Source organism: Eublepharis macularius, chromosome 2 (assembly GCF_028583425.1).
Source record: "Eublepharis macularius isolate TG4126 chromosome 2, MPM_Emac_v1.0, whole genome shotgun sequence".
In the NCBI taxonomy this organism is placed as follows: Eukaryota; Metazoa; Chordata; class Lepidosauria; order Squamata; family Eublepharidae; genus Eublepharis; species Eublepharis macularius.
In genome coordinates, this window is record NC_072791.1 from 119,283,714 (window position 1) to 119,306,729 (window position 23,016).

Here is a 23,016-nt window from a genome sequence, read left to right on the forward strand (position 1 = left end):
GCATCCCTCCATATGTGTTCATGATTTGTAGAGTTTAATACCAATAGGTATGGTTTCAAAGGCTTACCATAAAATTCCACTAGTTACTGTTGTTCAACTTGCCTTTCATAATTTGTCATAAACTTACGTTTAAACTGTGATTACCTCAGCTTTAAAGGATGTTGGAGGACAGTAAAAACTTCAAAGGCAAGGAAGTGGGAGAAAAAAAACCTTACTCATAATTTTGCAGAATTCAGAAGGAAGATGGCTCTTCTAACAATTTACTTTGAATAATATAACTAGCTTTCTTTCAGATCCTGTACTACATTATTTGCAGTTACTCAGGAGTGGACCCAGGAAATTGGAATGATGTGCTGGAACTAAGATATGGCATCTGAGTCTAGGAGCCTACTGAGTCTACTTGTGACTCAACAAGCTACTGCAGATTACCAGCTACAAACACTGTCCTTCTGCGACAATATATCTGTTCTTGCTGCCTGCCAGGGACTGCCAAAGAGTAACTGTCAATTATCTGACAGGTCACTCTAGATGGTGCACTGCATTGTTTCTTCGTTTCTTCAGTTGCAAGTTCTGCAGTCCCAAATTATAGCCACTTGTACTCTAACAGTTAAAAAGAAAAGATTCTGAAAGTGTTTAAATGTAATTTGAAAATACTGAATTAGCCCAGAAGTCATAAAAATTTTTTTGGTACACTACACACCTTAGTCAAGTGAGTATATTGCTTAACAATTTCCCTACTCCCATAGCTACTTATTTTATTGGTACATGTTTGGCACATCCATTACCAGCCGCTATGTTAACGACTTCTCACATAAGAAGTAAACCTAATCATAAAATGACAAATGACAATACTGAGAATATGTATATCAATGTTAGTGCCTATTTATTGGATTTAGATCTTGCTTTTTCACCAGTTTTGAAAGCAGCTCACATTTGTTAAGTGTAACAGACTCAAAAGCAGGAATGGGATGGTGACTTGGCCTGCTGCCTTGCCTCTCGCCTGTCTCAGAGTGACTGGCATTACCTGGCCACTGTAGTGAGGGAGAGGACAGAAACAGAGATATTAACTCAAAGGCCTATCAAATATTAGCAACAGCCTTGTGTGGCTTGCTGCAGAGACCCAATCTTAAACTTTGGGACAGGTTAAATATATTTTCTTTTTGCCTATGAATAAACATACCACTACTCTCTCAACTTTTTAAATGATTTATATAAGACTCAAACAGTCATTTTGTTAAAAAGGTCCTTTATAATGGAATGTGTCCTTATTTTATTAAAAGCTACATTTACACATGCAAAGCTATTGTCATCTCAGCAACTGGTAATGATGGTAAAGCTCGACTATGATGTGAACCAAATGAAGAGACAAATCAAAATATTGAAACATAAATTACCTGCCACATCAAAAAGCAGGGAAATCACTTACCTCTAACTAGAGTTCTTTGAAGGTAGTATCCTCAGACGCCCTATCTTGGGAAGTGCCGCCTGTGGCAAGTTACCTCAGAAGGTGACTAGCAAGATCTAAAGAGTTTTGCATTACCTTCCGCAAGACCTATTAGCGCATGTGTTGATCCCACCATGATAGCTAGAACCTCTGGGCCCACACCTCCTTTCCTATTCTCATCTGTGGATCAATGGAGGATACTACCTTCAGAGAATTCCATTTAGAAACAGGTGATTTTTCCCTTCTCCAAAAGCAAGTATCCTCCATAGTTCCCAACTGTTGAAAACAAGACAGCAGAGATCCCCTCACCTCTGCAGGAGTATACCGTATACCCTGCAGCTGTGGACAAGTTTACATCGGGACCACAAAGCGTAGCATCCAGACAAGAATAAAAGAACATGAAAGACACTGCAGACTTGGACAGCCTGAAAAATCAGCAGTGGCTGAACATAGCCTAACTCAAACAGGGCACAGTATCTTATTCCAGGACACCAAAATACTGGACAACACTTCCAACTACTTTGTCAGACTGCACAGGGAAGCCATTGAAATTCACAAGCATAAGCAAAACTTCAACAGGAAAGAAGAAACCTTAAGAATGAACAGAGCATGGGCTCCAGTTCTGAAAGACACCAGGCCAACAAAACACTCCACACCCGACAATAGCCCTGCAGAGAAGATTAGCACATCAAGCACCAATCCATATGCAAAAGAACCGCCTCAGGATACAGTGAAGCCTCCCGCCATTAGCATTCCACACCCTGGGAAACTCTTACAGAATGACTCAGCTCAACCCCACCCCTCCTGAGTAGATACAAATGACCTACATCTTTTCCACACTGTGACACTGAGAGATCTCTGTCTTTTGGTGCTACACCTCTGAAGATGCCAGCCACAGCTGCTGGCGAAACGTCAGGAACTACAATGCCAAGACCACGGCAAGACAGCCCGGAAAACCCCCAACAACCAAGACAGCTAAAGTTTTCCTTTTAGGAAGAATCAGCTTTGCATTTCAATGTAGGAGAAAGTATGAGATAGCTCGGGTAACTAAAGCATCAACACAATTTCCAGGACAACAGCTCTAGCAGCAATTTGACACAATATAAACAATGCTCATGTTCACACAGAACAGAACAAAAACAATGCTGTTTGAACTATACTGAATGTAAGGGGTCAGATACCCACGCAAGTTTCCTATATTTAAACACATGTGAAACACATATCCTAGAATTTTTAGCAGAATCCTTATTCCTTGCATCTCACAGGAAGATTTCAAAACAGGTTTTATTATGCCACTTTTAAAAAATGTAATGAAGAGAATTTATTCAGCTTGTCTCCATTACCTTATAGGTCCCTCCATCAAAACGCACAGCAGCCATTTAAAACCAGTTAAAACCATAGCAGAAGGGGAAGAAACAGAACTATTCAATCAACAAATTAAGAACAAACTGAAATTTAAATGAATTAGTCTGGTAAAAAAGATGCATAACAGTGACACCAGACACAGGGACAGGGGAAGGGCATTCCAAAGATGGAGGAAAGCCACCAAGAAGACTCCATCCCATGCATTCTCCTGCTTCACCTCAGCAGGCAGAGGGATACAGGGAACGTGAGATGAAGTCTGCAGTGTCCAGGAAGGACAAAATAGTGGCAGGCAATCCTTTAAATAACCTGCTCCTAAGGCATATAGGCCCAGCACTCTGAATGGAGGCTAGAAGCGTAGAAGCAGCTAGTGAAGATCTTTCAACAAGGGAGTGATATGCTGCCTATAGTCAGCTAGCAATCTTGCCAATGCATTCTGGATTAATTGAAGCTTCTGGACCATCTTCAAGGGCAGATCCACATAAAGCACATCATAGTAATTAAACCTAGGAGGTGACAAGAGTCTGTGTTTCTGGGGCCAGATCACACTTTTCAAGGAAGTCTCTGTTGATAAACCAGCCACTCTGGATAAAAACACTGCACATTACAAATGAAATCTAAACATTCATCATAGATCTGGATCTACCTGCGCTCCCAAGCTGTAAATCTGCTTCTTCAGGATGGGGGGGGGGGGCAATCTCAAACAACAATACCTCAGCCTTATCTGGTTTCAGTTCCAGTATACTAACCAATATGGTATTGTGACCACATAATGGCCCACAATGTCCACCACCAAACCTGAATCTTACAGAAGAATAGATTCATGTGCCATTCACATACTGGTTGTTGGTTCAATCCATTACAGAAAGGAAGTTGTCAATTCTAGTTTCCTAGATAGCCAGCCACCTTTTATTACAACTGTCAACACCATCAAAAAAATTTCTGAAGATGATCTTTATAGGCACCTAATAGCATTTCAATAGAAAAGAAATACTGAACTCAAAAAAATATCAGGAACATCATAATGGCACGTTATTACCATGAAGTTACTTAAACTGCACTGTTTTCCCTTAAACATGCACTAGTAGGACTCACTGAAGGGTCAACAACCTTCTAGAAGTTGCTAGCTGGTTTACTGCACAAAAATGGACAGCCCAAGATGAAGTATCTAGGAGGATACCTACCTTTTAAGAAAATTATATTACTGTTGCTTTATTGTGTAATGTGTGTATAGATGCACTACCAGTCAGTTTAATAGTACACACCACGCTTGCAAAAGCTTGGCTGGAGCCATAAGGCCGAATGACCAATGGAATATCAAGGTACGTGTCTATTCTCCAGCTCTCATAACCACACTCCAGACATCTTACGTAGTCCTTCAGCTTGCCTTGATAGAGTTGATTTATGAGATCGGCCTACAATTGAGAGAATTCATGTTATTTTAGCATTGCCCAAAAAGATTTAAAAACAAGTTGGTTCCTTTATTTAGCTTTACGTTGTAATCCACTATCCTATAACTATTATCTAATGTATTTATTCTGAATTGGTATATACAATGCTATACCGGGAGAAGAGTAGTTCAGGAAATCTGCATGAAATCTACCCAAAAAAATTTGTTCAGTCAATCCATTATCAATGGCCTTTTATAGACATACGAAGGATATTAACTAATCAAAACCTGAACTAAATATATCCCTACTTCTAATATTCCTGCAACTAGTCAGAATTGAAAAGTTAACAACAATTGGTAATATTGGAATTCCACAGATCTGGGCCCTTATTCTGGCTCCTCTCTCACAATTCAAGTAATTCAGAGAGCGAGAGGGTGAAGACAGTATCTCAAAAGATGCTCCCTAAAAACTACTGTGTTTATACTCTTTCCCTCACGTCATTATTCCAATACAAATCCCCTTCCCAGCTCCAAATATTAGCCCTGTCATCCCTCCTGTCAAACTACATGGAGGGTGGAGGTCTTGTTAAAAGGAAAATGGAGCATACAGGTGAGGGAAATCCTGCCTTTCTCTCACAGGGCTCCATTTCTTTCAGCATTTTTCCTCTCATCCTGGCTCACTTCCATTAGCAAAACCTGGCTGAGAGAAAATGCTACAAAAAATGGAATGCAGTGAGATAAGGCATAGGTGGATGCAGAGTATAGCTCTTCTTGCTCATTTTGGTTTAAACATAATTCTCCAACTTTAACCATGAACAGGTAGACTTATACATATGAGTGTTCCCTATTAATTACACAGGAAGGATAAATATAAATCATGACTTTAAATTAACAAAAATGGTTGATCTTGACCATCTGAGTTATGATTCAAATTGAACCATCCCTGATGCAAGCAATAATTAACAAGAGATTTGATGTAAAGCAAAGTTTTCCATTTATTATATTAATAACACTGCCTAATTAAAATATTTACTAATTTTTTCCTAAATTCTTTTGTTTCAAGCAATAACTGTCAATCTTTATACTACCCATTATTACAAGTACAAAACGTGTTATACCTGCTCTGTTTGTTTCCATTTTTGTTCCAAAGCGTCAAACATGACTCTACAAAGTTCCTGTACATCATGTTGCTGCCATGCTGTTGTAAAATACAATTGATACCATTTAGTCAACTAAAAGAAAAACCGACCTACAGCATTTTGGTAGCATAATTCCAGAAGACATGCTTCTTTACTTTACTTTTGCTTAGGACCCTGTTGCTTTTGGAATAAATCTTTCATGTCTTTTGCTTGCCTAAAACCTCACAGTTCTTTCCATACATGCTTATTAACCATTTGGGTTTCCAAAAGTGTTGAGCATTTACAACTGAAGAAACCACGCTGTGGACATAATACTAAAAAGAGCAGCTATATTTTCTATTTCTAACATATGCTCTATTTTAGCTTTAATAATGTACTTTAGCTCATACTTTAATGATCAAAAGGTCATGAAAAGTAACAACTGGAACTGAAATTGATGCAAATAAAAATTGTTGTAATATATAAAGTTCACTGTAACATATGAAGATTGTGCACTAAAGATATATGGCATATGCTAAGTAGACAGTCCAAATGAAAATATATAATTAAGAATCCTATGGGTTGGATAATTTGACTCCATTTATTAGTGCAGGATCCATTTATTAGCACAAGATCCAACACGATGTCTTCTGCTCCAAGTTCTTTGGAGCACTGCAAACCGTAAAAACAAATACATGGCAAAAACTGAGTAATCACTGACTGCTCCTGTTCAGTTAATGGGAACAGATAATCTTAGAACAAAGAATGCTGTACTGAAGCTTGCAATGCCTACACTTTTCAGAACTTGATTTCCCAATGACGTTGAGCTACTTTTCAATAAACAAGGAACTGTGTAATGGGCTCTTTGGTTTCTTTATTATAAACATTTTCAACAGAATGTCAGTTTACATTCAGGCCAACATGATTATAGCTTAACCAAACATTATACATTTCCACACCTTCACTACTATCCCATCCGAAGCTCCGGGTAACATCTGTAGTTTCAATTGCTCTCTTTTTGCTCGTCTGCAGTAAAACAAACAGCCTTTGAAGCTGGAAAGGGATGCTTGTCACAGGATCTTCTTCAGATTCCTCAAATTCCCATCTATTAAAAAAACAAATAGCCGGAGAGAAGGAGCTGTATCCCATAAGTAAGGACTGCCCCACTCCTAGGACCACTAGAGAATAATAAATTTACACTATATTGTTCTAAAAGTCTCTTAAAACGTGTATTTATTTATTAGGAAATAAAGTAATTTATGTCAGTTTTCAAGCTGTGTCCCAGGGAACTCTGCATAGGAACCTCTCAATGAAAATATCAGTAATGTAGGACAATATTCCAGAAAGGTGTTCGATGTATTGTCGAAGGCTTTCACGGCCGGAGAACAATGGTTGTTGTGGGTTTTCCGGGCTGTATTGCCGTGGTCTTGGCATTGTAGTTCCTGACGTTTCGCCAGCAGCTGTGGCTGGCATCTTCAGAGGTGTAGCACCAAAAGACAGAGATCTCTCAGTGTCACAGTGTGGAAAAGATGTAGGTCATTTGTATCTGCTCAGGAGGGGTGGGGTTGAGCTGAGTCATCCTGTAAGAGTTTCCCAGGGTGTGGAATGCTAATGGCGGGAGGCTTCACTGTATCCTGAGGAGGTTCCTTTGCATATGGATAGGTACTTGATGTGCTAATCTTCTCTGCAGGGCTATTGTCGGGGATAGAATGTTTTGTTAGCCTGGTGTTTTTCAGAAATGGAAACCATGCTCTGTTCATTCTTAAGGTTTCTTCTTTCCTGTTGAAGTTTTGCTTATGCTTGTGAATTTCAATGGCTTCCCTGTGCAGTCTGACAAAGTAGTTGGAAGTGTTGTCCAGTATTTTGGTGTCCTGGAATAGGATACTGTGCCCTGTTGCATTAGGCTATGTTCAGCCACTGCTGATTTTTCAGGTTGTCCAAGTCTGCAGTGTCTTTCATGGCTTTTCCAAGGAAAAACAGTCTCCTACAGGAAAAGTGTTTTTGCCATATATCAAAGGAATTACTGATCAGATGGGAAAGCTTATGAAAAAGCATAACCTTCAAGCAGTATTCAGACCCACCCGAAAAATACAACAGATGCTACGATCAGCAAAAGACAGTAGAGACCCCCTCACCTCTGCAGGAGTATACCGTATACCCTGCAGCTGTGGACAAGTTTACATCGGGACCACAAAGCGTAGCATCCAGACAAGAATAAAAGAACATGAAAGACACTGCAGACTTGGACAACCTGAAAAATCAGCAGTGGCTGATCATAGCCTAACTCAAACAGGGCACAGTATCTTATTCCAGGACACCAAAATACTGGACAACACTTCCAACTACTTTGTCAGACTGCACAGGGAAGCCATTGAAATTCACAAGCATAAGCAAAACTTCAACAGGAAAGAAGAAACCTTAAGAATGAACAGAGCATGGTTTCCAGTTCTGAAAAACACCAGGCTAACAAAACACTCTATACTTGACAATAGCCCTGCAGAGAAGATTAGCACATCAAGCACCAATCCATATGCAAAAGAACCTCCTCAGGATACAGTGAAGCCTCCCGCCATTAGCATTCCACACCCTGGGAAACTCTTACAGGATGACTCAGCTCAACCCCACCCCTCCTGAGCAGATACAAATGACCTACATCTTTTCCACACTGTGACACTGAGAGATCTCTGTCTTTTGGTGCTACACCTCTGAAGATGCCAGCCACAGCTGCTGGCGAAACGTCAGGAACTACAATGCCAAGACCACGGCAATACAGCCCGGAAAACCCACAACAACCAATATTCCAGAAAGCTTACATACCACCACTACCAACCATTCCCTGAAATGTGCCAAGGTATGGAAACATGTGCTAGACATAAAAGGCTTCTTTGGCAGACTAGTAAACATGAAAATCATTCACCAAAGTACAAAGTTTGAAGACCACTAAATTTAAATATTTGTCACAGCCCCTACACTGCTCAGGTTCAGTCTTATTGGAGCTAACTTTCAGAGATGCCCAACACACAACTCCCTGTATTCCAAACCCCTGCAAAACTCTCCACCTCACCTTAGAAAAGAGAAGGGGGATCTCGCTAGTGTCATACTGAACCTTGGAAAATTGCTTAATGTATTTGTTGAAAACCGTCCCTGAATGGCAACCTTGTAAAAAGCAGCTTCAAGAAAGTTTGGGGTATCTTCTTGGGCACACTCTCAGTTTAGGAATGCAGGGAACAGTAAGGCCCATCAGATGTAATCTATTACCATTTTAACAGTCTGCACACCTTATACCATGACATGAAAGCTCTGCAGCATGCAGAATATCCACAGCAGTTAGACAGGGAGGGGTTTTCCCTGAAGGCAGGAAGCTTTAAAATCATGGCAACATCACAGAATAAGTCCTTGCCAACAACTTGGCACATATCTAGAAATCTGCAAACCCACTAAAAGGGAAGTGTAAATGCTTGAATAAAACAAACCAAATGTGGAATGTTTCTCAGTATGACAGTTGGAACATTTGATGCAGAAACAAGTTCTCACATGCTTAACATATCTGTGTTAAAACAAAGGTTAGATTTCTGTATTCTCATTTTTGTAATTCCCATCTTTAACTGATTGAACTCTGTCTTTCTATTCAGTACAACACAGGAATATAGTGAGACCTGTAATTTACTTGGAAACTGTGGGGGGTGGGGGGAGAAACCCCTGAAAACAGCATGGGTAAAATTTCCACAATATACCCTTGGGTAACTTAAATCAGATGAACTATTTATACAGATAGAAAGCCATCAAATTTTCTTGGGTCTTTTTTTTTAACCAAAGATTATCTTTGCAACATAGATTGCCAAACTAGATGTTACATTCAGAGATCTGTGAATGGATGTGTTTGTTGCTTTTGTAAAAGGTAAACTTTAAAGGATTTTAAGTTAGTCAAAAATAAAAAATTTCTTCAGGCAACTAAGAAAAGCACATTTGAAAAAGAAAAAAACCATATAGCATACATATGAACATGTTTTCAATATCTTTTTCTTTCTTCTCCTATAATATTCTGTCACAATTATTAATAAGCTTTCCACACATTTTTAAAACTCCACAAGTTCCACACATTTGTAAAGCTTTCTCACAAACTAAACATCTTAGAAGTGCAGAATACAAAAAAACCTTATGACTATATCATCAAAAATGCATTGGCTTTTACGTACTTACTTATACAATGCATTTCTAAATTCCGGTGTCATGAAAAGGGTTTGTAGGAGGCTGTTCAAATAGCAAGTCATTGCTTGATTTACTAGGCCCACATATCCTAAAAAAAGAAGTTTAAGTTTGGATTAGTAGTTGATTATGTTTCCCAAAATGAACTAAAATGGAGGGGGGGGGGGTCAAGAGAGCTTGCTAGGATGGATCCAGAGTACCATGAGCAGAGCCATTTATGAAAACAGGGTTGCACTTATCCGTAACTACTGTTCATTGAGTGTTCTTTTGTGCAGATACACATGGGAATTGCACATGCGCAGGCCACCTGCAGACATACTAAAGCTCGTAAAGTCATGAGATGCTTGCCTTTTTGCTCACGTTTCCCCTCAGCACGGCTATAAAAGATGGGGCGAGCAGCTCCCTTCCTCAGTTTTCTAAGAGCGGAACTAGGTAAGATGAATTACACGAGGCTATACAAGTGTCTAGAATCATGTCTGTTCCTACCTGCCCGTGTCCATTTTACCCCAAGTACAGGACCCCAATGTGTCCTGCAGCCCTAGTCCATGTATGTATCGGGTAATTAGTGTAGTCGCAGTTGCAAGTGTCTATGGACATAATCAGCGAGTCACCATTGCAGAGCATCAATTTTGGGAGGCTTCTGCTTCCCTCTCCCCTCTTTTTGCCCTTAGATCTGGTTTACATGTAAATTGTTTTGCTTTTGATCTGGCATGTTTCAAATTATCCTGTTTTCTAGTTGATGCCGACAACTCCCTATTCCTCCTTCCTGCACCCTCCTCCCCCCTTAATTTCCTCCTCTTTCTCTCCACGCAACATCTTCAGTTGGGATAAGAAGGAGGGAAGAAAGATCATGGCAACACAATTAAGATCTTAGCAAAAGTTCAGAAACATGCCTGATACATGAACCTGAAAAGGATAGAATGTGTGTGTGTTTGGGGGGGGGGTACTCATTCTCCAGTTTAGCTCAGCAAGACAGAGCAAATTGGATAAAGTTTGGCCATTGTTTCCAATGAAAAATGCAATTCGTGGCTCTCTGGAGGGGATATTTTAGGACCAAATTTTACCAAAATTTCTGGGGACCTACTACTAGCTGTTCTCTAAAGACCCCTGCAAGTTTCAGGAAGATTGGACTTTGGGGGGGTGCATGTTATGGGCTCCCAAAGAAGGTACCCCCAGCCACCTCCAATCTCCATTATTCCCTATTGGGAAAACTAGGGAAGCTATCTAGGGGGCTAGGGTGACATTTAGCAAGCAAAATCCACAGAACTTGTACAGGACCTACGTCTAACTGTCCTCTAAAGACCTCCCAAGTTTCAGGGAGATTGGATCCTGGGGAAGGCGTGATCTATGTGTTTCTCCAGTTGCTATCAGTTTTTTCCCCAGGATAGGAAGAGATGGGGTGGCCGAGAGCACCTTCTTGGGGGACATGGGATACCATGTCTCATCTGGGAGATATGAGGAAGAAACATGTGCCAGTCCAAGCACGGGATCAAGTGTAGATTGAGTGTAGTGTGACCGCAGTTCACGAATGAACAGTAAAGCAATGGGGAAACACGTGTAAGTGCATTAACGTGACATACGTGTGTAATTCATCTAGTGTAGTTTGGCTCGAAGCTGCCTGTGCAGAACACTCGATGAACAGATACAGGTATGTGCAACCGTGTTTTCATCATTGTGTCTTCTGTGCAGTTCCACATGGGAGATTAGTAAGATAATTTACCCAGAAGGCAGAAAAGACTCTTCAGGACTGCCTTACTGACAGCTGTCTCTCTTCTGGAGTCTAAGTCAATGGCATAATGCTTGATGAATGTGGACAGCGTAGACCAGGTGACTGCCTTACACAGTTCCATTGTAGGGATGCTGAAATTAAAGGCTGTCAATGTGGATTGTGCCCTCATAGAGCGTGCTGTAACTTGTGATAGACATGGTTCTTTAGATTGATGATAACAATCCTTGATAAGCCAAACTATCCAATTTGAAATGGTCTGTGAGGTGACCTTCAGATCCTTTTCAGGCCCTTTAACTGAGATAAATAAATTAGTCTCCTTTTGAAAAGGAGCTGTCTTGTCCAAGTAGAAGCACAAAGCATGTTTAACATCAAGGGTGTGCAGATGTTTCCTGTGTCAATTGAAGAAGTAGGGGGAAATAGAGGCAAGAATGTCCTGATTTAAGGGGAAAGCGGAGGCAACCTTGGGCAGAAAGAGGAGGCTTGGGCGGAAGACCACCTTATCTATGAACATCTTACTGAAAGGAGGGTCACGTCTCAGGGCTTGCAATTCATTCACCCTCCTAGCTGAGGCTTTAACTACCAGAAAATCTGTTTTGGCTGTCATAACCTTAAGGAAGCAGGTAGCTAGGTGCTCAAAAGGTTTATACATGAGTGTAGCCTTTGTTTATCATCTGGGATTAGGCTTAAATATGGGCCAAACTTTTCCAATAAGAAAAGCTAATACTGGGCTAAAGTTGCCTCATAATTACCAATTTTAAAGTTTAAGGTTGTGGAAGCATAAACCTTTCTGCCCAGTAGCTTCTTGCCCTCTTTGTCTATCGGAGCCAAATGGCCATGCTTTTTTGGAGGCCCTTACCTTGCAGGTTCTCGGTAACAACAGAATTAACAGGAGGGTGAGTAAACAGAAAACCTAATTCTTCCTGTTTCATATTATACATATCGGCCAGCTTCTTAGATGTCGCCAGATTTGAGGCCGGCCTGGACCATACATCTTTCAACACATCTAGCATGGCTTGCATGATGGGGAATGCCACAGGTCCAGCCACTCCTGAGATGAGGACGTGGAGATCAGGGGGTGGAGCCACCAGCCATGTGACCATTTTCGCCAAGGGCGATTTAAACTTTTTAAAACTCCCCCCCTTGTTCCAGCTGACCCAAAGTAACGTCATTGGCCCTGGGAGCATGCGTGCACTTTGTGTGTGCACATGTGGTACCGGGGCACCACCTCCCACCAAGAGTTGCTCCCTGTGCTGGCAACCCACTAAGTTCCACCACCACTTTTCCCAGAAAAAAAGCCCTGGCGTGAGAACTGGCTTTGTGGCTGCTGGTACTGCTGATACTGTCTGTCATATCTCTGATAGATACTGATGCCTAGGGACCATGTTCTCATCCGGTGATGGTTTCGAAACCTCGGATCTGTTATCTGAAGGTTCCGGATAGAAATCAAGATCGTCATCATCAGAGTTGTAAGACTCCTGAAGTTGTGCCAATGATAGTGGTGGAAGCCCTGCCCTCCAAGACGATGTCAAGGGTCTCAGATCCGATATGTTGAACCCATGAGGGCCCCCAGCCCAATGACAAAGATATGGTGGAGGAATGCAACAGACCCAATGATGCTCCTGCCGAACTGATCCCTTGGGATTCGAAGAGCACCTGTGCTCGGAACCGTGTTCACTCCTGTGACTTGGAGTAGGTGAGCAGTCTCTTGAAGTTCATGAACGCCTCGGGAGTTGGTGACCTTTCTTCCGAAGCCGCTGGTTGTCTTGGAGTCTCCCCTCAGATCCAACCCAACAACTCCTCCACTGGAGTGGGTTCTGCAAAAGTAGTTGGATCTGCACATCTTGTTTCACCCTCTGACAGAGAATGGTTTGTAGAGTGGAGGTGAGGCGACAATGTCCTGGAAGGGATTAAGATGACATCCTCCTCAAATCTATGCTCCTTAGATTGACTCCGATACTCCTGGCTCCAGCTAGATTTAGATGAATGCTTCGCCTTCTTTGCCTTTTTAGCAGGGGGCTCCAAAGAAGGTCTCGGATCCGAAGAAGAATGCAAAGCCGGCGACTTCGAAGCTGTTGGAGTCAATCTTACTGAAGCCACAGATCCCACCCTGGAACGGCGATCAGGAGTGGTTAAGAGCTGATCATCTTTCTGTATAGACACAGTCAAATGCCCTGAAGAGCCCAATTTCTTCGAGAGAGAACTTGATTCTCGAAAGCTTATGCTACAATAAAATTGGTTAGTCTTAAAGGTGCTACTGGACTCTTTTTGATTTTGCTACCACAGACTAACACGGCTAACTCCTCTGCAATTTCTTCGATGACACTGATGCAGCCCACGCAAACACCTTGTTCCATAGTGCGGCCTTTAATCTCTGGGCTCTCTCATTTCTGATCTCTGGAATAAATTGCGGGCAAAAGGTGTAAGAGCCAACTTTATGCCCCTTATCCAGGCACAGAAGACAGAGATTGTGTTGGTCGGACCTGGTCATTTTCGTTCTACACTGGGTACATTGCTTAAATAGTGACTTTTCCATCATGTTGGCTAACTCACCACGACCATGTTCAATTATTACAACACAGGAATGCATACCAAATATGCCAAAGCCAAATTGAAAGATGAGCGACGAAATCCAAGTCCAGTCGAGAAACCACACCAAAAATCCTCACACTCCAAGACGACACAGCCAAATTGATAAACAGAATTGCTAAATCCAGGTCCAGTCCAAGTCAAGTCGTAAATCGATAATCAAGAAGGAAAAACAAGCAAGCTCAGAAGCAAAGTTCCTTTCTTCGCAACAGCTCAGAGAGAACTGAGGGAGAGGGGGACGCTCTTCCTAGGTCATGAGACCCATTTTTAGGTGGGAAAAACGGTTAGCCTATGTGACCGGGGATTAGCAGCCCCTAATCGAGCTCTAAAGAAGCTAATTAGTTTTTCTGTTGGCAGGTCTGCGCGTGCACAGTTCCCAATGTGGGGAAGCACAGAAGAACAAAGATGAACAGAACTGTTACCTTCAAGGATGTGCATGCACTAAAAAAGTAACCACTATTTCATTGTGCATACAGATAAAGGGAGTAGGAGAACCTAAACAAGTCCACAGTATCTGACATCAGTAAGTTTTAGGAGACAGAAATCACACATAAACATACACACAACCTGTCCCCACCCTTTAGGTTGAAAAAAATTAATGGGATTACAGCTATTATTATATAAAAGGCTGGAAAAATATTTTGCTCTGTATTTCCAACTCTCCAAAATTAAAGAGTTGCACAATATGATAAATCAGTATACTATTCTTTTCATTAAAACAGTAGTAATTCACTGCCCAAATCATATTTTTATACAGGCATTTCAAGCACACTTTATTGGAGTAATACATTGAATAATAATCTCTTCACTGCTGAGCACCTATCCTTAATGCAACTGCTTTACCAGATTTCAAGTTGCTGAAACCATATTACTTAATGTACATATGGACCCTAATAGGCAAACAGAAGTGATAAATTATAATAAAGTGACAGCTATCTGTCTATACAGCAACCACTCAAAAGGACAAAGAGGATATGTTTAACATTACAGCATTATTAAATACTGTTTTATAAATTTTGTAGTAACTGCATAGATTTGAGATTTTTACAGATAACATACTGCATCATAGAAGTAAATAAATGTAAGGATGCAGTGCTTCTGTTCAAGAAGAGGACAGATAAGAAGTTACTGTACAAGCTTTACAAGAATTCTCTGATCTACTTCTCCCACCTTTAGGGAGTAGCTGAATGGTGAAGGCACCATTCCGTCCATTACTTCCACCACCACTCTTAACAGTAGCACTACCAGTTTGCCTGAAAACACACATACAGTTGCTGGTCTGGATGCACTCTCTCCTACCGATACATAATATCATTTAATGTGTACCATGTTAAAACATTTCTATTTATACAGTGAAAAAGAACAAACAAGCCATCATACCGGTTTCTGATTTACTCAGAACTGATGAATAGGAATAATTCTGACTGACATAATCATTGGAACAACCCACTGAACCTTCTCGTGGTAGAGGACCTATAAATTGGTCTTGATTACGGTCATGTTCTCCACTGGACTCCTCCTAAAAATTGGTTACATTAGTTAGTGCACTTTAAAGGACAAGAAATCCAGACATTAATATTGTACATTCAAGACTAACCAAAACACTTCAGAAGGCTTCAGGCAAATGCCACCCAATGAGATTTGACCAATTATAGGGGCAACAAAAGGAAGGATATGCCTGGCTGCTTCATTCTGCTCCTAACAAGCTGTACAATCTAAAGCTAATAACATAGCTCAACTGTGAGTCTCTCTACACGAGACACCTAAACACAAATTTGTTAAGTGTAGGGAGATGCAATGTCAGCCGGGAAGCATAGTTTAAAAAGACAGAGCCAGAGGAGATTGCTTCTCAGAGTATTTGTTAATTTCACCTTTGCCTCCAGAAGGCTCTGTCAATTTCACCTCTCTAGTCTAAAACTGTGTGGGGTTGCAACCAGAGGGCAGTAAGGAATGGAAATGGGCTGGAGCTGCCTTCCAGAGCCAAGCTTGAACCTAGAGAGGTTATAATGGGCTGAAGTTTCCCTTCTGGAATTTCACAGCCCCTTCACACAGCTACAGTGTATAGTAAAGCTTTTACCCTGCCGTCGGCTCTGTCTTTTTAAACTACCCTTTCCGGCTAACATTGTATCTCCTGACACATATTCTTCATGTGTCAGATGTCTCATGTAGAGAGATTCTACTGGGTGATAAACATACTGGAAGATCTCTTTCCAGCTGGTAGAGCTGGAAGAGACAGAGCAAGGTGGAAGAGCTATAGAGAGCAAGATGGAAGAGGCATAGCTTGCTTTCCTTATGAGCCACTGTTAGTCAGGAAAGAAAACTGGGCTTCACGATCTTGGTGAAGGACGAGGAGACTTCTTGGGAGGGCTCCTCAGCCTTGGAGCAAGAGAAGTGCTATGCAGGTTAAGGTCTCACCCTGGGACTTCTGCTGCTTTAACATCAGGTGTCTGGGTGCACAGGGCACTTGTGTATCTGGACTAAATTTCCAAAGCATCTCCAAAGAAATATAAAAGGTTTCTTCAGAGTATAATCTCACACTCTCACAGCTGTGTCACCTCAACTAACACATAAATGTTGCAGCTTATAAAAGTGTTTTTAAAGATGAAGTGAAAGCCCAGGTAAAATCTGTCTTAAGAGCACTGCAAATCAAAGCTCAAATTGCTGAAGGGTGAGAAAAGTGACTTCCACTGGTGGTCATAGGAAGCTGTACTTTATCCTTGCCTCCCTTCCCAATGGGAAAAGTCACGCAGCAGTCAAAGATGCCCTTCTCTTCCTAGTGACAATATACAATAGAAGCACCATTCTGGGTGGAATACAAGGACAGGCATAACTACGGAAGAGTCATCAAACACCAAAGCAAGACACCGTCTTCACTTCTACACAGGGTTTGTATTAGCAATGAGTAGAGCAGTAAAGGCTTATGCCTGATGAGGCTGCAACATACACCACATACAGCTTTCCTCCAGTATGACTGGCCATTATCCTGCTTTCACTAGGTACAGGTAGAGAGAAGATGTGCAATCTCCCTCAGATAAAACAACAAAACTGCTACAAAGAGTAGTCCCCTGGCCTTGTTTTACTAGGTAAGGAATGCTCAACATAGGGAGGTGTTGGGAAATGTGATGCAACACCTCTGGTCTTCAGCTAGAAAGAACATGTTATTGTACACACCAGAAGTTCAACATTACTGAGCACTTGCCTTATATAGTTACGTCAGAGTAAATGCCTGGCCAGTGCAGAAAATGAAAAACAGGCCACCCTCAGAGGGGTTTCTACATATTTGGAAGTCTCTACAAGTACGCATAAAATATTACTTTGTAAATTAAATGAAAGGGCCTGTGCCTGATGAAGAATAAATAAGTGCCAAGACTACATTGTATTAGGAACAGATATGAGTTAAAGAGGTAGAAATTAAAGGAAGGGGGATTAGCCAATGCAAGTTGCTAAATTCTTAGAGAATCTAACAGTGGAAGTTTGGAGAGATGGAATTTCCAAGTTGTGCCCTCCATCTGTTTTTAATATTTTTATTTATATACGAACACACACACAGGTATTGGTTCCTATGATGCCTTTTGCCTCCCTTGTTAAGAAACATTGGTTTCTATACACAAGTGAAACACAGTATGGCACACTTAATAGAATAAAAGGAAAATTAAAAACAGTATGTCTTGATAATTTTAAAAAATGTTCTTACCAATAAGATTTGAGGTTGTTCTCCATCTTTATCTGTCAGATGTAGAAAATTCTTTTTCCCAGGCTCAAAACCAGAATCAACAACAGATTTCTCACTAGACTGTTTCAATAGTGTCTATAACAAAAACAAATTTCATTTTTGTGTAAGCCAAAGGATTCTTAGCAAAAAATGGTATATAGATATCTTTAATATCTCCATGCCACTCTACCTGTTAACTACAAAATAAGTACTGTCACTGGCTTTCTATCATCTGAATATTCTAGGATTCATATTAAACGCTCAACACAAGAAAAAATAACATCAGAAAACTGATTAAGAAATTCAAATGAAATTCAGTACAGAGAAATCCTTACGAGTGGAAGAAACTTCTGAACATCTAAAATATACCCCAATTTTTACAGGTTTTTCATGCAAGTTGCAGCCCCTCCTCCGCATTCTATGCTGTTCTATTTTCAGGTGACACGAGGACCACCAAATAAAGTTGGAGAGTTTATTCCATGAGTAGGGTTCTGCTTTGGGCTCTTTGATAATTATAAATACAGCCTCATCTGAAACATTTTTATAATCTCCTGAAATCAGTGTGTCAGAAACATATGATCCTGACAATAGAACTATGAAGAAATATGTTAATTTAAAATTTAAGTCATGTATTGCTAGTGAATAAGTCAGGGTATTAAATCAGGGGTTCTCAAAACGTGTTGAGTCAGTGGACATTTTCAAGACAGGCCTCATCATAAAATGGTAGTCATGAGATGGTACTTAAGTATTTTTTTTTCTAAAGGCATGGTGAATCTACCATTAGCTTATATTACATTCAGAAGTATGGGTTTTGGATTCTTCCTAATCCCCTCCTTCATTCTTACTTTTAAAATAAAGCTTCAGTGAAGAGTTCAGAGAGAGGAAGATTAGTGTGAAAGTAGTCAAAAAGTGGAGCAGTAGGAAACACACTGATGGGCACCCTGTTGGGCCATCACTCAGTTAAACACTGTTCTGATGAGTATGAGATCTAAAGCAGAGTAAGATTTTCATAAACACAATGGCACTTCCACTCTCTCTGTGCGTGCGTGCGTGCGTGCGTGCGTGCGTGTCTTACTCCCACTTCACCCAACCCAAGCTGTTCCTAAAGACCAGAACCACTGTTTGGCAGAGGCAGGGAAGAGTAAAGAAAAGACAGGATAGATCTACTAGAACTAACTCTACTTTATGTGATCATTCCATAACTCAACTGATAATACCTAAACACACAGATATTCAAGAAGCCTAAGAAAAACAGATTCAATAAGTTCCCACACTATAAATATTTTGAAAGAATAGAAAGACCTCCAATGCTCCAAAAATATTCCCAACATTTCTAATCCTGCAAGTAAAATAGTTGATTTTACCGTATCAGCAACATTGACTCCATTTTCCCAAATCAAATCAAATGTTCCATTAACATAGCCCACTTTGGAGGCTACATCCTCAAACAATCTTTTTACTGGAGTGGAAGCTGGTAAGTTCAAAGTGATGCGTTCATTCACTGTCTTAGAATTAGTAGTATCCTGTATTATACACAGAACTCTAGGCTCATCGGCAGCACTTTCAATCTATAATAAAAGAGAGAAATAATCTTTAATAATTTCTATTCTGGAGTTTGTTTTTGTTATTTTATGTTCACTTGATCAATATTGTCAGTGTGATAAAACATTTTTCAAAAATAATAAAAGCAACACACACAAATAGCATTTCTTTACAAAGCCGGATTTCAAATCTGGATTTTTTACCTTCTCATTAGAGCCAGACCAACTAAGCTAAATAATAACTACTACTACTACTACTACTACTACTACTACTACAGAACTGCAAAAGACAGCGCTACTTGGAACAGCGTACACATTACGCTGATATCTGGTTGATACTTAGGTCTCCAGTAGAAACTTGTATCAGCTTAGCAAGGCCAATCAATAAAGACATGTGACCTCTGCTTATTGCTGATTGTGTTTTGGATAATTTTAATAACAATAACATTAACAATAATAGCTGTAGTTACATAAAATCATTTGAATAGCACCCAGATTAGCCAAATATTACACTGCGTACTATTTAGGTAAAGAGGGTCGTTATTGGCCTTTAATTTTGCCACCAAAGGAGGATGCATGCAATCTATAGTAAAATTAACAATTGTTTTAAAAGTAACTAAAATTCATATAATCACAGTCGCAAAAATGGCAAGCTTGTTCATAAAACAAAGTCACATTATGCCAAAATAACAGTTGATTTATATACTGCCCTTAAGGACAACTTAAATGCCCACTCAGAGTGGTTTACAAAGTGGGATTCGGTTTCGTTTTCTCGGCCATGTCAGACGCTCCTCTCCGCAGGTCCGGGAGGAAGCACCTGAGCAGCCTGACCGGGCGGCTGATCTGCGAAGATTAGCCCCCAGGGCTCCCAGTGAGGGAGGCAGGGTCCAGGACGTGGCGGGAAGAGCCCCCTGAAATCGATGCGGGGGGTAAATTGCCCATTTGTCCCTATGGAGGCCGGCAGACATGCGCGGCACCTTGAGTGCTGCTGGGCCATGGAAAACGGCAAAGAGCAGAACTAGGCGGAAGCCTGTAAGTAAGCGAATCCCTTCTGTTATTACAAGCGCACGCGAAGGAGTGGTGGGATCTGAAGCTAAGAAGGCTCGCTCTTCCCCCTCGCTGAGTTTCAGAATTTGGTTGGCGGTCCCCCCCCCCCCTAAAAAGGCAGCGAAAAAGCAGAGTCCCGCTTTGGGCAAGTCAATTTCGGCTGCCCTGCAGGCGAAAGGAGAGTCGCTCGAAGACTTGGTGAAAAGGTCGGTTATCGAAGCCATAAAGCCCTTTGTTGACAAGCTGAACGAAATAGATCAAAGGGTGGGCTTAATTGAGAGCGAAGTGAAAACCATCAAGGAAGCAGCGGGGGGGGCAGAGAAGTCTGCCCGGGAAAATGCGTCACTCGTGAGGGCAACGAATAAAGAGTTAAAGCTGGTGGAGAACCAGCTCATCGGGCTACAAGTGGAACGAACACAGACAATTTTGCGCCTCCAGAACATGAAAGAGGAGGAAAATGAGGATTTATGGGGTCTGGCCTCGGAACTATTGGCGACATCCACGAGGGCAACTAAAGAAGAGGTAAAAAGCGCCATTTTGGAAGTCCGTCGGGCTTCTTCAAAATATGCAACGAAGCGTCAGCTGCCTCGCGAGATCATCATCGAGTTTTCATCTAAAAGGATCCAAGATACTATCCTATACAACTCATATAATGCGGATCTGGATTTTCTGGGTAATAAAGTCAAGATACTGAAGGACGTTCCATTTTTAGTTCGGAAAAGAAGATTTAAGTATAAAAAGCTCGCAGCTTTTCTGAGGGAATGTGGAATAAAGTACAAATGGCTATTTCCGGAAGGTATTTGGTTCAGTTTCAAAGATCAAGCTTACAAGATAACATCAGAAGATCAATTAAGGGATTTTGAGGACAAAAATCAAGAATTTCAGCAAGACACCAAGCAAGAAGAAAAGGCGAAGTCTGAAGGGGGGGGAGGGAACGAGCACTGCGGCTGCAGTTGCTCAGAGAGAATTGCGTCCGAGGCCCGGGGGGGGGGGGGGGAGGAAGACTTAATTTGAATTGTAATTTGTATTTTGCAAGGTCAGCCACTCCATCAATATTATACAAAGTTTTAATTTTTTAATAATGGCAGTATGAAGGGAAAGCATTATGTGTAGTGTAATGTTGTTATATGTTGCTGTTTTTTTTCTTTCCTTCCCCTGCCCCCCTTCTCTCCCTTTGTATTGTTAGTCAATGTAGTTAATAAAAAAAAATAAAAAATCTTAAAAAAAAAACAGAGTGGTTTACAAAGTGTGTTATGATTATCCTCACAACAATCACCCTATGAGGTGGGTGGGGCTGAGAGATTAGAGTCCTGCCTCTCTTAACCACTACATCAAACTGGCTCTCTTAGTTAAGACCGGCCCACCCCTCACAGCTTCTACTGTTTCATATGTAGCATTAAACAAGGCTTGCCAAGACATCCTAATTAGCAAACTTGTACTCCAAACCATGAAATCTTCATTGTTAACTATGAGATCCATGAGGTATTCCACAAGGTCAAAATACCTTGGGTTCAGTCTTCAAATTGCTTCCCATACTTTTTCGAGTTCTATATCTGCTGCAGAATTGATTTTTCTCCAGGTTTTCTCCCTGCACATAAACCTGATTTTTTTAAAAAAGCAAAGACAAGACAGCTTTTTTGAAGTGCAGACCATTGTCTTTGGTGTAAGCCCCGGCCCTTCCTTTCACCTTCTCCTTTATCCCCCGGCATCCTTCCTGACTCGTTGAACAGCAATGTGTAACAACTAGAGATGGGCACGAACAGCAATACGAACTAAAAAAAGCCACAAACAGCCCAATCAGCTGTTCGTGAACAAGCTGTTCATGAGGCCCCATTCTAAACAAACAGGTGGTCGTTGCAAGCCTCGTTTGTTGCTGTTCGTTAAACCAGACAATCTGGCACCTGTAATCAATTCCCGTGGCAACTGGAGGCAGGGACTGCCTGAATTCTGTCTGAACTCCTGCTGTTGCCTTGGAAACCTCAATCTAAGCCCAATGTAGCTTGATAGGCACGTCTTCCTTTCAAATGTGGAGCTCCAAATTTGTTACAAGGAAACAAAGAGCAGGGGGGAGGGAGGAGCTCAGCTCTGGTTTTGCAGACAGTGAGGGAGAGACAGTTGCCGTTGGCATTTTGAGAGAGAGACAGGGAGAGTGCATTGGAGCTTGAATTTTCTTTGTGTGTGGTGGGATAGGGATCTACCTCTTCAAGTTTCAGGGCTGTTGACAGGCTCTGGGCCAAGCTATTATTTATTATTGGTACCCTTCCTGCTGCCTGCTCAGGTAAGGTTTCTGGGAGTGGTGCGGTAGGGATCTACCCCTTCAGGTTCCAGGGCTGCTGCCAGGCTCTGGGGCAAAGCTATTATTTATTATTGGTACATTTCCTGCTGTCTACTCAGGTAAGGTTTCTGGGAGTGGTGTGGTAGGGATCTTGATGGCTGGAGGAGAGCCTGCTGGCTCCCACGAACAACGAACATGTTCATGAACAGGTCAAGTTCGTCAATGTTTGTTGTTCATGGATGGCAACGAACAACAAACACCATGTTCATGTTTTTTTTTCTGTTCGTGCCCATGTCTAGTAACCACACCCTTTCTCTCCCTTTTTCTTCTCATTTTTTAAATAAATAAAAAGATTTAATACAAGAAATGATAAAACCATAAAATACAAACAAGAAGGAGATTAAAATTAAACTATAAAAGAAATGATAAAAACACCTCTTGGCAAATTGTTAAAAACCCAAGAATTACAATAAACAAGCATTTAAACTTTGTTGCATTGGGGGGATTACTTCTTTGGCATTTAAAACATCTAAAATGGTTCCCATATTTTATCATATTTGAATAAAGGGACTTTCATATGCAAGTTCCCAAAAAACAGATTGTGCA

At 41.1% G+C, this 23,016-nt stretch overlaps 1 protein-coding gene across 3 annotated transcripts in view; it reads right to left on the reverse strand.

The window, feature by feature from the left end:
• Window positions 1-23,016, reverse strand: part of USP47 (ubiquitin specific peptidase 47) — a 102,464-nt gene that overhangs the window by 40,107 nt on the left and 39,341 nt on the right. For all 3 annotated transcript variants that reach the window (XM_054971152.1, XM_054971151.1, XM_054971153.1), the window contains exons 2-8: window positions 18,912-19,115; window positions 17,530-17,643; window positions 15,216-15,354; window positions 9,515-9,611; window positions 6,274-6,419; window positions 5,315-5,394; window positions 4,072-4,221 (exon numbers count right to left, since the gene is read on the reverse strand). In XM_054971152.1, coding sequence (XP_054827127.1) covers window positions 4,072-4,221; window positions 5,315-5,394; window positions 6,274-6,419; window positions 9,515-9,611; window positions 15,216-15,354; window positions 17,530-17,643; window positions 18,912-19,115 — 930 coding nt within the window. The remainder of the gene's footprint in view (window positions 1-4,071; window positions 4,222-5,314; window positions 5,395-6,273; window positions 6,420-9,514; window positions 9,612-15,215; window positions 15,355-17,529; window positions 17,644-18,911; window positions 19,116-23,016) is intronic.